Source organism: Delphinapterus leucas, chromosome 4, assembly GCF_059928025.1.
Source record: "Delphinapterus leucas isolate spDelLeu-1000000601 "Yukka" chromosome 4, BTC_Dleu_Yukka2, whole genome shotgun sequence".
Classification (NCBI taxonomy): domain Eukaryota; kingdom Metazoa; phylum Chordata; class Mammalia; order Artiodactyla; family Monodontidae; genus Delphinapterus; species Delphinapterus leucas.
In genome coordinates, this window is record NC_143132.1 from 127,961,668 (window position 1) to 127,976,081 (window position 14,414).

General features: G+C 35.2%; 1 protein-coding gene across 4 annotated transcripts in view; it reads right to left on the reverse strand.

The window, feature by feature from the left end:
- RASA2 (RAS p21 protein activator 2) overlaps positions 1-14,414 on the reverse strand; it is a 117,587-nt gene that overhangs the window by 69,459 nt on the left and 33,714 nt on the right. For all 4 annotated transcript variants that reach the window (XM_089911061.1, XM_022582642.2, XM_022582641.2 and 1 more), the window contains 2 exons: positions 10,383-10,477; positions 812-888 (listed from right to left, as the gene is read on the reverse strand). In XM_089911061.1, the coding sequence (XP_089767187.1) occupies positions 812-888; positions 10,383-10,477 (172 nt within the window). The remainder of the gene's footprint in view (positions 1-811; positions 889-10,382; positions 10,478-14,414) is intronic.

Consider the following 14,414-nt stretch of genomic DNA (forward strand, 5'->3'; position numbering starts at 1 on the left):
TAAATATCAATATGTATATTTATATAGAGAGAGAATACCTCAAAGGATCTGGGGTGTTCATAATTAGGAGAATAAATTATAGTCTGGAGCAGCAGTAGGAGAGTAATATTGACCCTACTCCCTGGCTCTAAGGTATATGGGTATGGTGGAATACATAGCCTCAGATTGAGAAGGCAGTAGAGGAAACAGTACTTCAGGGGATATTCATGTATCAGTTAAGACAGAGAGAAAACATTCAGAAGTCAGGGATATCCCATTGTTTGCTGACAACACAGAGGAAGGGTTTGGGTGAGAGGGAAAAGGTGGAGGATTGGGCTGAAACAGATTTCCAGAACAGTTAGAAGATTAGAATCGGGGTGATAAAAATAAGTTGAGAGAAAAGAGGAAAAAAGGAATTCAAAGTAGGTGAGAATCAATACTGGTAATCTCAAGGTACACATTTAGTTTTAGCCCCAAGGTCCCTAATGCTCTGCTGTGTTATATCTAGAGTTTCTAGAGGCCCTCTACTGGGAAGCTTTTCCAACTCATTGCTGCTAGGTGGTTAGACACGTTTATCTGTGATCCTATATCTATCATGTAACACACATTAAATAAATACTGGTTGAATGAATTAATGACTCATCATACGTAATCTGAGTAGACTAGATGTGAGAAAATAAAGTGGAAAACAAATTAATAAAGGAATGGCATAGCAGAGTTCATTTCTGAAAAAAGTTTCTAAAGTATTTAAAATAAGGAGTTGGCTTAAAATTCAAAGAATACAAAATAGAGAATTATATCTAGTTGACTTTGGTAAAAGAAATATGCTTACTGTACAACAAGCTGCTGGCACACAGTTCCATTTTCTGTTATCAGTTCATTCAGTTTTAATTCAAGGTGAACTTTACCCTATAATGCAAAAAAAAATTACAAACTGAGAAGTCTATTTTACAGATAAAATATTAGTTAAAGGTATGTACTTTTTCAAATGGTAGCCATAATATTTAGTTATTCACTAACTAAATACTAGTGATCCTTAGCACATGGCTTTGTCTCCATTAAGTACTTGTTAAATGACTAATAACCAACAATGTAGATCAAAATCTGAAAAATAAGCAGTCAAATGCTTATATCACACGTGGTATTAAATTTAAGAATTTTATGCCCAGTTCAACAAATATTTATCTCAATTATCATGAATCAAAAAGAAAGACAAAACTTACGTTTTAGGAAATTTTGAATTTAGCAAATTACAAGATGTAGAATGCTTTTTCCAGAGAAGATAATAAGTATAGAGACAGTATCATTAAAAGACAGAGAAATCATACAATTCTAAAACAATAAAACTAAGTTAAAGCTAGTAAGATTCAATTTGCCAACACTTACTTTTCTCAAATAATTAAGATTTATGGAATATCTACTACATTTTAGGAGGCACTGTGGGAGTGGGTAGGAATCCAAAGAAGCATAAAACAAAGTCACTGCTTATAAGAACTCACAATCTAGTTGGGCAGACAATAAATAAAAGATAACAATATATGGCCAAGAGCACTGATGAAAAAATGGGATACTGAAAATGAAAATAAAGGACTACTTTCTTAAACAGCCATTAATAAATGGATTTCTAAAAAATTCAGTAGTATAAGTTTAAAGCAAACTATCAACTTCTCAAGAAACAAAGGCTTAGGAACAATATAACCTAGAGCGTGATATTTCTACCCTGCCACTGGTGATGAGCAATTCTAAACTGGCTATGAGTAATTCTGAACTGGTTAAGAATCAGTGTTGGATTTCCTCCACCCAGCTGACAAGACAAACTGCCACATTGCCAACTGGAGATTTCAGGGGTGTGATATCCAGGGACTACTGATATAAGTTATTTCATCAGAGATAGGAAAGTTTATTATCTAGTCACTGTTCCTCTTTGGAACAACCCCTTTCAGACATACACAGAAATCTAACCTGAATCAGCCTACTTTTTTTTTTTTTTTGCGGTACGCGGGCCTCTCACTGTTGTGGCCTCTCCCGTTGCGGAGCACAGGCTCTGGACGCGCAGGCTCAGCGGCCATGGCTCACGGGCCCAGCCGCTCCACGGGATGTGGAATCTTCCCGGACCGGGGCATGAACCCGTGTCCCCTGCATCAGCAGGCGGACTCTCAACCACTGTGCCACCAAGGAAGCCCAATCAGCCTATTTTTAATCGGCATATTCTATACAAGAGTGAGTCTGAGGTCCACTAACTACAAATCTCAGCGTTAGACAGATGAGCAATAAACACTGATGGATCTCAACACAAAAGTCTGCATGAGAAAGCTAAGCTCTAAAAAACAAAGGCAATAGCTGTCATAAAATTAGCAGTTAGGTGGAATTGGAACTATATCTAGCCAACCTTCCACTAAAAATCTAGACACAAATATTTATAAAACCACATATAATTTATAAAATAGGTCTTTCATTAGTCCAGCATTTAATAATCACAACCCCTACTATTCAAGAGTGACCTCAAGAAGGTTCATGATAGGTAGTAATTTATAGTATTACTCAACCAGAATTTTGAATCATATTTGCTGTCACACCAGCATCTGTGTCACTTGACAAATGAGTGAGCCTAGCCAACTGCACCAACATTTACATCTCAAAGCAGCTGTACCATTTTAACATGTATGTATTTTATGGTAGAAACTGTATACTAACAAGGCACTCCCAACTGTTTCTCAGGAAATGTCTAGGATCTAATCTATTTTTAAAACAATACAAACTTAATACAGAGTAGGGAAAAAGTATAATAATTTCATTCACAACTAAAAATCACAGCACTGTATCAACTCAAGACTAGAAATCAGAAGATATTTAATGGGGTTCTCCCAGGAATCATTATCAGAGTCAGAGCCTACCTAATATGTTCATTACTCCCGCTGGCTGTTAAACAGAACATTCCTTTGGCATTAGTCAACAATAACGTAATTACGTATTAACCTGGTCAAGAAAAGAGTGGGGAGAGAACAAGCAGACACAAGACACATACTATAAGGGTGGAACACTAAAATTAAAAAGCATTATGAGTTAAATTAAGGAAATTATAATTTCTAAACTATAAGACACTACCTCATTATATACTTTAACATGGAAATATATACATGATACTTAGTAGAAGGAACAAGTCACGAAAGGGTGTATAATACAATATTAATTTATAAAAATAAAACATACTATATATATTACTATATAAAATTACTACAACGCTATCTACCAAAACATTGATAGAACTTATCTTTGGTTGGTAGGATTTCAAATTGTTTTCTTTTTGTTCATCTAGATTTTGTAAGTTTCTACTACCATTGTGTTTTGCTTTCTAATAAAGTAAAATGAACAAGAAATTTTAAAAATTATTTGAAGCTACTTGTTAGTGTTAGAAACCCAAATTTGAAAACATTTAAGAAAAATTTAGTATTCCTTACTATGTTCACATGACAGTTCAGTTTTACTTGCATTTGTCACCATTTTATAGATCTAGATTGTAGCAAAACTAGTTTATTTGTGGGGTAGGGAGGAGAGTTCAGCAAAACATTTCCTAGTTTCCCTTGAAGCCAGGGATAGTGGCTAAGGATAGCCATAAGATACAGTTCTGGCCAATGAGATATAAACAGAAGTTGCCGGTACAGCATCCAAAGCAGCTTATTGAAAAGGACTCCCTAACTTCAGCAGTGGCTTGAGAGGCTGGAAAGCTTACTCAAAACTTTCCACAATCTCACACTGGGCATGATAAAAATGGGAGCCCAGGGCCCACCAAGATAGAGTGGCTCTCATAAACACCCAGGCTTTCTGTTGGAACCTTTGAAGGCCTATGCTTGAGTACAAAGGGTGAACAACATAGATCAGCCTTTACAAAGAGTAAAACCTAGCCTGGAATCAGCCAAATCCCTAACTGGATTAAAGTGATCGGTTTCCAGCCTAACCACATGCCAAAAGCTAAAGTAAATCTTTCCTGGAGGAAGAAAAAAATATCATCCAGAGTTTCAAGTTATCTCTAAAATAGCTCATATTTCAATGTCCAGCATTCCATCAAAAATTACAAAGCATGCCCTAAGACCACACACCAACCCACCCCCCGCAAACACAAAAACCAAAAAGTCAAAAACTGACAAAGAGCAGATTCACAGGAGACACGGATGTTGCAGTTAACGGACAGATTTTTCTTTTTTTGAAATAGAAAACAAAATGAAAAACTCAGCAAATACCTGTAAAGTATAAAATATGTCAAATGAAAAATTTAGAATTAAACAATAAAATAACCAAAATGAACATGTATTTAACAGATTAGCCACAGCTGAAAAGAGGATTGGTGAAATAGGAGACAGGTTAGTCAGAGAGGGAGAGAGTATAAGAGACATATGAGACATAGTAAAATGGTCTATTATTCATGTAACTGAAGTCCCAGAAGAGAGGAGAAAGAACGAACAGGGGAAAAAAAAAGCTGAAGAGATAATTGCCTGGAATTTTCCTAAACTGAAGAAAGACATCAAGGCACAGTAATCAAGAGCCCCTAGGAACACCCAAGTAGGATAAAAAGAAAATCACACGTAGGTGCAGCATAGTAAAACTGATGACAACAAAATATAAAGAGAAAATCCTAAGGTAACTAAAAAAAACAGGGACATTACTTACAAAGAGGTAACTGTAAGATGCTGACAAGGAACTATATTTGGTGAGAAACATGCAATGTGATTGGTCCACAACAGCTTTCTTATTATCCAACCTCCTAGGGGAGGTTCAGTGACAAAATAGTGACAAAATTAAAAAATAAATCAAATACTTAAAGGGTATTATTCTATATATATTTCATACCACTAATTATATTAGGTTGATATAAGCAATTATATCACATTAATTTGTATTAGGCAGCATATTTAGGAACTTATTACTGTCTGAAGGTTTATATTCTAACTTTATTTCAGTTACTGCTACAAAAATTTCATATAGAAAAATCTGTGATTATTTTAATTTTATAGTAATGTATAGTCTTGGTACCATTTAGAAGATATTATGTGAATTTCTACATACAATTTGGGAAATTCAAATGAATATAGTTATTTGGGCAAAACACAATGCACGCACTTAAAAACTTCCTGAGTCTAAACATTTTTTTGTTTTATCAATATTAATAAATTAATTTAAACGACGATTAAATTAAATTTTAACAACCATTCCACAGAACTCAAGTATATTTCAACTGATGAAAATTTTTCTTCATATGAAGGAAACTTCTAGATTTCTGATGGATGCTTTTATATATAGTAATTAATTCTATGAATCATTTTGGACACGACTGCCTATCTGATGAAAAAATAAAGGTTTTACTTAATACCTTCTGTTTATGGATGGATTTATTTTCTCTTTAAAGAAGTATTTATTATGATCTAGAATGGCTCATTCCTTTATTATTTCATGTTTATAAATTTACAAATAGAGTTTTTAAGATACCTTTATACTCATTATGTCTTAATTGAGCATGTAAAAAAAACCCTTGATTTATGCATTATTAGCTATAATCTTTGGATTTTTTTTAAATGCTTGCTTGTTTTAAACAAGGGCAGAGGCCATATTACCACCCCACACACACCAAAAAAAACACAACCTATAAAACAATCAATAACTTATGGCAGGATCCAGAAATTCAAGATAAGCCTGTTGGTAAAAAGACTTATTAACTAAGTAATTACATCAAAAGGATGTGATTGATATTGCATCTGGATTCACTGCTTGTACAACTTGTGTGAGACAAACACCCTTAATTAACGAGAGCACCAACTTCTCCATATGACAGATTTGGTTTAATCAGTCTTATATAAAGGCATACTTTTTATCATAGTACCTAAAAAATAAAGAAAGGAAAAATACTTAGTTATTGTGAGCTCCAGGACCAAATAGCTAAAAGCATGGCTGCAGATGACCTAAGCCAAAAGAAGATTTATAGGAAGGGGCACCGATACAACTCATATTAACTTCGTTTATGTGGCAAAGAATACAGCGAAAGAACACCAAGTGAAATAGGATGATAACCAGGACCACAAACTTAAGGAAGAAAATGCTTTGAAAAAGAGGGAGCAGTCAACAGTATCAAAAGTTGCTGAAAGACCATGTAAGAGGAGGACTAAAAAATGTCCACTAGACTTAACACACTGTCATGTGTAACATTACTGAGAGCTGTCTACACTCTCCCTCCAACCCACTGTGGGGTTTGAAGGCAGATTAGAGTGGGTTGAGAAAAGAATAGTTCAAACCACAGGGGAACGCTGAAAAACAAAACAAAAAGAAAAGGAAAAAAAAGTGTAGCAAAACACACTCATGAAATATTATTAATATTGTCTTGAATGTTTGAAAAGAAAACTGAAAACAATTAACATTAACAGCAATAATAAAGCATCTGGGAAACAATTCAAGGTAAGAGGTTAGTGTTCTTAGCAATTTTTGAACTGTTTTGGTATAAAACCCATCTTACTACTATGGAATCCTTTCATCTGAGGGCTAAATTATGTTTCTACATGTTACTTCCCTAGAACTTTAGAACTGAAGGGAATCCTATATACTGAAGTTCTCATGTCACAGTTGAAGGTCCTCAGACAACAATAATTTAGCAACTCTTTTGGGTACAAATGCCAATTAGAGCTAGGAAATCAAACATCTCTGAAGTAGAGATACCAATCATTTCCTCTACCTAAATCCCTTTCTTAGGGGACAACGCCCCAAAACTTTAATCCCCAATCATATCAAATTAGACTGCAGTGTGCATCTGACCCAAGTCTGCCAAATTTTCTCTCTAAATTGTGGCAGAGAACTGAGTCAGGCCTTAAGAGGGTGAGGGGGCCGTATGCTCAAGTAGGCTCAAAGATGGATGTGGCATTTTTTAGCTGTCAACAAGAAATTAGAGTGGATTTATAGAGAGAAGCAGAAGGGAGAGACATGTTAGTCTCATAAGACATACGAAAAGAATACCATGGAATCTCATCATTAAACAACGTTTTTTTTCTTTCCCCTTCATTTTGCAAAGTGAATAGTTATTAAAATTAGAGCAGGGGCTTCCCTGGTGGCACAGTGGCTGGGAGTCTGCCTGTCAATGCAGGGGACACGGGTTCGGGCCCTGGTCTGGGAAGATCCCACATGCCTTGGAGCGCCTGGGCCCCTGGGCCACAACTACTGAGTCTGCGCTCTAGAGCCCACGAGCCACAACTACTGAGTCCGTGTGCCACAACTACTGAAGCCCACGCACCTAGAACCTGTGCTCTGCAACAAGAGGCCCCCGCAATGAGAGGCCTGCACATCGCAGCGAGGAGTGGCCCCTGCTCCCACAACCAGAGAGGAGTCTGCACCCAGCAACGAGAACCCAACACAGCCAAAAAAAAAAAAAAAAAAAATTAGAGCGACAAATAGAGAGAAAACATTAACTATTCACTTTACAAAATAAAAGGGAAAGAAGAAAAAGACTATTTAAACAGTGAGCACTTATACTCAAGAAGCACAACGAGCACAGGAGTAGGGAGAAAGGAATCAGTGGGTCTCAATCCTATGTGCCTCCTGCAGTACCTACTGCTGTGTTGAGAAGTCTACACTTTAAAGATACAGTATGTATTTTTCATTCACCGTGGTGATAAATGCAAGCCAGCTATTTTATGTGGTGGTCAACCAAAAACAAACAAACCACCCATTATTTTAGTTTACTTTATGAGAAATTAAAGTCTTTTCAAAAATAATTCTATGCGAACTGTGTCTAGTCTATTATAGTAAGAAACCTGATCTCCACTTAGGATGCAGCTCCTGCGTAAATGCCTGACAACTTTCTAGCTCTCACTGGCCATACTGAAATTCTTGTAATTATACTCCAAGGAGCTTCCCAGGAACTTTCTAATGTCCCTCCCTTTTTCTGTGAGCTAATTTGGGTAAGCTTCTGTGCCTTATATCCAGGTTTTCCTAAGTGATTCTCCTAATAATCTATGTTGAAGCCTTTTTATGACCAACAGTACAGAATAGTGAAAGGTAGTAAAGCACCGTGGTTAGGAGTTTTAGAATCAGACATGCTCTTTATGGGAATGATGGTTCCATCACTTAATAGTTTTGTGACTTTGCAGATGTCATTTAACCTCTATGAATCCATTTTCCACATCTACAAAATAGAGGTAATGCTACCTACACCTCATAATGCTAATCTGAAGATTAAGTCAGATAAAATATATTAAATCCTTAGTACTGTGCTAGATATATGCTGTTCTAATTACTAATAGTAATTATTAAATTCCTGCTGAACTCAATCTGTCTCACAGCTTTCTCCTATGGCTCCATCAACTGCTCTTATTTCCATGATATTTTTATGAAATTTTATAAAACTTATGCAAGTGAACAAATTCATTAACAAAATAGGATCTGTATGAATCAGGCTGCTTTTCTAACGTTTTTAGACTCACAAGGTTGATTTAATATTCCTAGATCAGCTTTGGAGCGAAACAATATTCCCAATGTACCAGATTAATGTGATAAGTGTCATGCACGCCTTCCCATCCCCTAAAGTACTCTTCCTTCTAAAATTTATTTTAAATAGTGAGTAGATCTTACAAATCAACTATCATTTAAGACAAAAGAACTGTAAAGGTTAAAAACTCATGGTTATGAAAATAATTCGTAGCAAATAAAAAATGTCACGATATCTAACGGTTAAATGCTGTTGCAGATTTTTGTGTTTCAGCCATGAGTTTTATACATACAATCAAATAAAAAGCCTGTTACCCAGTACTGATCTCTAATACCATCTCCAATAATTATATAAAAAGTATTCTATAGAAATTTCTAACTTTGGAGAGCTGGGTCCCTTAAATCCTTTAGCAAGTAACACTGGCCACAAGAAAAAGAATGGACTTTAATAAACTACATCTTAAAATAATCCTCAAACTTCATTTTAGACCAAATTCTCAAAGCCTTTTCTTATCTTTCTTTTTTGTTAAAACTATTAAAAAGAAAAACTAGCACTTCAAAACTTTCATGTCTGCCTTTTGGTAAAGGCGTATTAGGGAAATGGACACCTGACTGACTGGTGGTAAACAGACATTTTACATTTGTATAACTATTAACAGCTTTCAAAATACTCTTAAATGTATTTCATTTAATTCTCACAATCATATGAGTCAACATGGCAACTTCCATTCCCATTTTATAGAAATAAAATTCAAGGTCAGTAAAATAACCACATATGAAAATTAGGACCTCAATTTTTAGACTTCTACTTTAAAACCCTTTCCACTTCATCACATTGCCTCTCACCTGGATCATTTACCATACAGTATAACTGGAATAAGAATAAAAGTTATTATCAAATGGAAAGAAAAGAACATTAAAATGGGGTAGGGTGGAAAAACAAGAGAAGTTTCAATTATATTTTATACTTAAGAAGGGGTCTTAGCAAACAAATACTTAATTTTTTGAGAATTTAATCAAACAGAATGCTTGAGAGGTTATGAGGAAACAGACACAGGCACTTTATTTGCAAATACCTGTGGGGGTGTGTGCAGTACTTTTTTCTTACCTAAAACTTCTGTTTGAGTCATAGTGGCAAATTATAACTTCTTTTAGAGAAGAAGAATTCTGCTTGCAGTTATGCCCTTGGGAAATGGTTTCACAATCCTTATCATATTTTATAAATAAATAGGGTTACAGAAAAAGGATTCCCTTTAGATAGAAATAATTTCTAAGAGTAACTCAGACTTTTGAGAAACAAACACAAAAGTTAAGCTACATGGCTAAACATACATCTTTATTCACACACAGAATCTTTAAGATCTCTTATTTTGGCAAGAGGAAAGAAGAGCTTTAAAATAAGTAATGATACCCTTTCAAATAAAAAGAAAGATGAACAAAAGGAAGGGTAGGTATGGGAATGAAAGCTCTGCATGGTGGGCTCAGGCATGGTTTGAATGAATAACATTTTCCCAAGTCTAGTGTATTAGAGAGTAAAGAGAGAGCATCCTGGTCAGAACAGATGAAATAAATCACAGACTTCTAAGGATTCTCCTCAGAATTAATAAAATATATCTTTTCCATTAAAACTGTTTCCCCATCTAAAAAAGTTAGTAATTTGCTACTGTGACCCAAATAAAAGAACTATGGAAGGAAAAAAAATGTCCTCCTAACATAACCCCCCCAAACACATACGCGTGCACATACACGTACATCATTCTTGATTTCATGTGGCGAGGCATTTCCTTCCAGTTATATGTTACTCAGAGGTCTATAATATTTGGTGCCAGAATTTAAAATAAGGTATGATAAGCTCTCTCTAAATGAACTAGTATAATTAGTTCGTTTTACACTTATTTTCTGTGTGTGACAATCTCCTCCATCACTTAATCCTTAATATTTACCTGAACCTCTGAATTGGAATCAATAGGCTGTAGTGAAAACCAAGTTTCTCTGCCACTGTGGTTACACAAGTCTTCTTTTTTGATGGCTACTTTTCCTGTAAGAAATAAGTAAAACAATGAGGAAACATATATAACCATTAGCCGTTACATATAATACTTTGTAGAAAACATTTAAAAATAATTTCTATCTGTTGATATCAAAAAATCCATTTTTATAAAGCGTTTTTATATATCCTAAAAAATGAAAATGTGCCTCATTTCCCTCTACCCATTGGCAGACCCTTCTCTGGGCCATTTTGAATTAGGGGTTTAGACCAAAACTCAGTTGTATTTATATGCAACTGCGTTTTCAACATACAATGATAGTGCAAACTAATCCTCTCAACTCCTTAACAGTATGAATAAACCATATGTTCTGTCTGAGCAGACATATCTGCATTTAATAAGAGTTTATAAGCTCCAATTAAGAGAACAGAAAAACAGTATCATATGGTCACTAATAATTTTGAAAACTGACTTGAAATTATGGGATTAAAACAATTTTATTAAAAATTTGCTTTATCAAAACACTGTAAACACTGCTTATGCTGCTTCAATGCATACACACACACAAAAAAATCAAAGCAGTTCCCTAAAGAGTTTCTACGTCTCAGAGACAGATACAGTACAATGAACAAAGTAGTATGAGAGGAAGAAACAGAAATGTTCTTATTATAATGAAGTATTTGCCATGTTGGTACAAAGCATTTCCTTCCTCAATTCAAGTTTTAAGAAGTAGACATAGTTTTGCATATGACCGACAATTTGTTCCAACATTCAACACAAAAGCTTCAACAAAGGATATATGCTAAAGTAAAAAATAGTTCACTTTATTTTATCAAACAAGAATTTCCATTTTAAGTACCCTAATTATACTTCAGACCCTTTTCACTTATGACCATCTTGATCTTTTAGTTCAACATTTGAAAACTTTGAGAAAACAGTAAAAAAAATTTCTGTCAAGATATATCAATTTTTGTGTATCAAGTGGAAAGAAAAGGCATAACAGGAAAACAAACACAGAAAAACTGTCTTTAAAATTTTATTCTAGAATTAGACAGTGGTAATGGTTGCACAGCTCTGTGAATATACTTAAAACCATTGCATTGCACACTTTAAAAGGGTAGGTTTTATGGCATGTACATAACACATCAATAAAGCTATTATTTAAAAATTTAATATTATAAGACCCTTATTCTACAATGTCCAGGATTTTTAGTTTTATACATAATTTATGAATGTGTATGTAGATGTACATACATGTGCATGTATAATGCATACAAACATCACTAAAGCAAGCACCCAACTTAAAAAAAGGGTTTTTAGAAAAGTTTATTCAGAAGTTTTCTGGTTTGATTCATTTACAAATTTGATTCAACAAATAATCACAATGGCTTTGTATTTTAAATGGTGAGTTGATTTCCAGACTTCCTTAACCAAAGTCTATTTAACCAATAATGCTTCTAAAAACTAGAGGAGAAATCTACCTGTTCTATTTATAACTCACAACTCAGATCACTGGAAACACATCTTCTTTGTCACAAGTGCCTTCCCAAGAGAGAATCCTCTCTTAGTTCACAGGTTAAAAAAAAAAAATCCTAAGGCAAGGACCCTCTTCCTCCTATTTCATGTCTCATGTATCCATGGTACTCACTGTCACAAAAGAATTGAATGGTTCTTGTCTTCTGAGGGGGAAACTGTTTTCTGACTAGCCGTATAAATAAGCTGTTTTAAGTTGAGAAAAACCTGCAATTTTATTGCCAGCTCTTATTCTTATCAAGTTCCTTTTAAGATGTCAGTTTCTAAAATGTAAAGATTTAGTCAGCCTGAAGAAGCAGGGAAGAACACATGATCTCAAGAAGTCAGAGAAACTGACAAAGAACAACAGAGAAAAATAAAGAAAAATATTTGAAGTCATTAGGTATTAGGATACCTGCAACCTGTTCAGCACTTCAATAGGCAATATAACATATGAAAAAGAAATATATGTCATCAGCCCTAGGGAATCAAACAGGGTAGAGAAGGGTTAGGAGGGGAGGGAGGGAGGGAAAATGAATAAAAGAATGAATGAGAAAGGTGGGAAGGTAAAGGGGAAAGGCATTTGGAGAAGGAAGAGAGGAACAGGGAGGGGAGGAACAAGTGTCTGAAATACAAATAAGACCAAAAACATCGTTCATCATTCTTATTCGTTGTGAGTTATCCTTAGTTTAACAGGTTAGATGACAGCTTTTAAATATTAAAGGTAGGCAGTCTGATACAGTGGAAAGAGCACTGAACTGAAAGAAAAGCCAGCATTTACTGAACAGCTACCAGGTAGTAAATATTCTTACACATTAATCTTCATAACAATCTTGGGGGAAGAGCATATATTACAGATGAGGAAAGCTTAATGATATCAAAAACCTGCCCACTAATAAGTGCTAAAGCCAGCTTTCAAAACCAAGGTATGCCTGCCTGTTCATGTTCCTTCCAACACAGACACTAACTCTGTGGTGTCTACACTACAGACACTACAGACACTAATTCTGTTACTTATTAAGCTGTGTGATCTTGGGCAATTTATTTAAATTCTACATCTCATTTACCTCCTCTGTATTTGAAACAACTTTCAGCTCTAATGAAACCTATTCCATGCCTCCAACAGTCTCCAAAGTGTTTTAGTTTAATGTTTACTATTTTAAACAAAGTTAACTCATTATTTCACTAGCTGTGAGATCACCAACATTGAAAATAAACAAATATATAAATAATCAACCAACCACCCCAGGAACCAAATACCCAACACATTATTTAAAGGTACCATTCCATTTTCCCACTGTACTGACAAACCCATAGACAGAAAGAGCTTAGACCACATATATACACACATATATACCAGATGCTATATTAGTTCCTTAAAATCAGACAAGGAGAGGAAACACAAAAAGAAATGAAGGAACTGTGGACACAGAAACCATTTCTGTTGGTCTCTAAGTAAAAAAAGTATTCTTAGCTTTCCATTACCACTTCTAAGAAGCATTTTCTTAACATCTGTAAATATCATGTTATACTAGGCCCCCATTTTTAAGCACAACATATTCTTAGAAATTTCATCCTGATACAGATCACCAACTGGCAAAATCTTGATGGCCTTGTTCCTACTTGGCTACTAGTAGAAATGGCTGAAAGGGCAGATAAAAGTAGCGATAAGTGTGACTGCCTATACAAGATGAAAAAGAACCAGAGGACTGAACAAATTCTGGCAGTATCAGTAACAGCAATTCAATCGATGGCAACACTTAGATGCCTTTGTGTACAGGGTTTAGATTGATACCTTTTGGTCTCTGTGGTAGACTGGTATATTAATGGCTTCCAATAAATCATACTTCCTTGTTCTGTGCCACTGTGTGGTCCCCTCCAGCACTGACTCTGGGTTTGGCCATGCCACTTACTTTTGCCAATGGGACATCAGCAAATGTAATGCAAGTAGTCTTAATAAGCACCTGCAGTAGGGCTTACCCTCTGGCAACCTCAATACCATGTGGAGTGGAAGGCCCAGATAATGGACAGCACCAGCCATCAGACATATGGGTCAGATCATTCAGCCCAGTCAATTTTTCAGGTAACTGCACATTAGTGACCCCAGGTGAGACCACCAGAAGAACCACCCAGATGAGCTTGGCCCAAATTGACAACCTGCAGAATCATGAGCAAATATATGATTGCTAAATTAAGCCACTGAGAACTGGCATGTGATTTGTTATGTAGCAATAGATAACTGATACAGTCCCTATGCAAGCAGACACAAAAGTGTAGTCATAAGCAATTTTTAAACAGTAGGTTTGACTTAAGAGCTAAATGCCAGGAGAAATTACAATTCAAAGGGTTTAAGAAATACCTTCGCTATCTTAAACCCAACCTTATTTCACAGGTGAACAAGGCCTAAGAAGGTAGAGTGACTTATTTAAGGTCACAAAGGCAGTTAGTGATAGAGTCATGAAAGGAATTCAGGTC